This window comes from Pleuronectes platessa, unplaced genomic scaffold (assembly GCF_947347685.1).
Source record: "Pleuronectes platessa unplaced genomic scaffold, fPlePla1.1 scaffold_41, whole genome shotgun sequence".
NCBI classification, from domain to species: domain Eukaryota; kingdom Metazoa; phylum Chordata; class Actinopteri; order Pleuronectiformes; family Pleuronectidae; genus Pleuronectes; species Pleuronectes platessa.
In genome coordinates, this window is record NW_026519166.1 from 247,659 (window position 1) to 249,662 (window position 2,004).

The 2,004-nt window shown below is 42.9% G+C and overlaps 1 protein-coding gene across 1 annotated transcript; it reads right to left on the bottom strand.

Moving 5' to 3' along the window:
• Nucleotides 1-230: 230 nt before the first annotated feature.
• On the bottom strand, nt 231-1,776 carry LOC128436460 (golgin subfamily A member 6-like protein 22). The gene is made up of 2 exons (XM_053418189.1): nt 514-1,776; nt 231-330 (listed from the first exon to the last, which is right to left on the bottom strand). Exon 1 carries the CDS (start codon nt 1,710-1,712, stop codon nt 654-656), a length of 1,059 nt encoding a protein of 352 aa, XP_053274164.1. The 5' UTR covers nt 1,713-1,776; the 3' UTR covers nt 231-330; nt 514-653.
• Between the last annotated feature and the right edge of the window lie 228 nt (nt 1,777-2,004).

The following is a 2,004-nucleotide window of genomic DNA, read 5'->3' on the forward strand; positions in this document are numbered from 1 at the left end:
ATCCTGCTGCGCACATAAATAAAAATAATATTAAAAACAAATTACAATTTTTTTTTTTTAAATCAAATTAATAAAAAAATTGTCTATAGCGTCCGTTTTCCTATAAAAGGCCGCTAAGAGGCTTAAGTGGGCTCCAGGCTGTTACGCGTCGTACAATGAATCCAAGTCCGGTGATGAATATAGTTTGAGAATTTTATTGCTGTAGACCGAATGACAATTGATGAATGCAAACATGGTTGTTTGACGATGACGACGACGACGACGACGACGACGCTAAACAGAAAATATAATCAGGTGCGCCACTAACCCCCTTTCTCCCCCTCCGCTGATCTGACTGCCCAGGTATATAGATTAAGCCACACCCATGTGTCAATCAAACGGAAGTGACATGCTCCAAAACAGTGTGACTAACCTTTCAAAATAAACAATAAACAAACAGACCAAATATGCATTTTGGCCCCTACAATTCCGGCCCCTAATTATTATGTTTCAAATAATAATTACAAATTTGACATAACAATCAACATAGTATGTAAATATATTTTCTTTCTTCATTATTTGTAATCCGATATACGTTGTCCAAGGAAAGAGTGATTAATCAAAGTCAAGTGTTCAGGAACAAAGTCAAGGGGTCAAAAGTCAGTTTGCGTCAGTCAATGATCCGCTGCCTCCAGTAGTAGGCAGACTTTGGTGATGGGCCTGGTCAGAAATCCGGTCTTTGACTTGATCCGAAGCTGACGTACAAGTCCCTTTTTGTCCATAATGGTCTCCACAATCCCTCCAGTCAACCAGGAGTTGCGAGGCGCTGAATCATCCACAATGATGACGATGTCTCCTGGTGTGAAGTTGCGTCTTATGTTGGACCATTTCTGTCGTTCTTGCAGTTGGGGAAGATACTCCTTAATCCACCTTTTCCAAATCCTTTCCTCCTGTTGCTTCTTTTCTTGATCCTGTAGTTTCCTCTTTGCCTCACATTCTTCCACCTCCCGTCTTCTCACTTTCTCTTCCTCAATTATTCTTTCTTCTTCCTTTCTCTTTTCCTGGGCTAACCTACACTCTTCCTCTTGTCTCCTGATACTCTCTTCTCTCCTCCTGTCTTCCTGGACCCTCTCTTCCTCCATCCTAATCCTTTCCTCCTCAACTCTCTTTCTTTCTTGTTCCTCTCGTCTCTTCTTTTCCTCCTCTAGTCTCTCACGCTGTTGTTGTTCTTCTCTCCTAACCTGCTCCTCCTCTTCTTGTCTCTTCCTCAAAATCATTTGCTCTTCCTCCCGTCTAACTTTCTCTTCTTCTTCAATCCTTTTTCTTTCTTCAGCCTGTCTCCGCTTCTCCTCAGCCAACCTCTCAAGAGCTTCTTCTTGGCTCCTCAACCTCTGCTCTTCCTCTCGTCTAACCTTCTCTTCTTCAATCCTTTTTCTTTCTTCCTCATCTTGTCTTCTTTTCTGCTCAGCCAGTCTCTCAACAGCTTCTTCTGGTTTCCTTTCATCTTCTTTTCTTCCCAGAGGTCCGTTAACTGTCCAGCCGAGCATTGTTTTGACGGCATATGGTCCATCTCCCACACTCCTGATGACTTGAAGTGGTTCCAGAGCCTTTGGTACATCGGAGCCAATCAGCAACTCAATCTCACAGTCCAGTTCAGGTAAGTGAATATTCTTTAAATGATGCCACTGATTGATGTCATTTTGATGTGGGATGTTCCCTTTGTGCACAGGCATAGTCTTCTGAGTGTACACACATGGGAGATCACAGAAATCAGTGCCATGAAGTCCTGTAACCTCTAGGCCTGAAACAATGCTGGTTTCAACGACCTTCTTTTGACCCATTGTTCTCAGAAGAATATTTGATTTTCTTCCCTGGAGATTGAGCTTATTCATTAGCCCCAATGTGCAAAATGACGCAGTGCTTCCCGGGTCAAGGAATGCATATGTATGCACTGTTGTATTCCCCTTCTTGGCCTTTACTTTCACAGGCACTATGGAGAGTTTGCAATTGTCTTCACCGGCCCCA

Excerpts from the sequence above, each read along its gene's own strand:
- LOC128436460 (XM_053418189.1), bottom strand. The coding sequence starts at position 1,712 with ATGCCTGTGCACAAAGGGAACATCCCACATCAAAATGACATCAATCAG.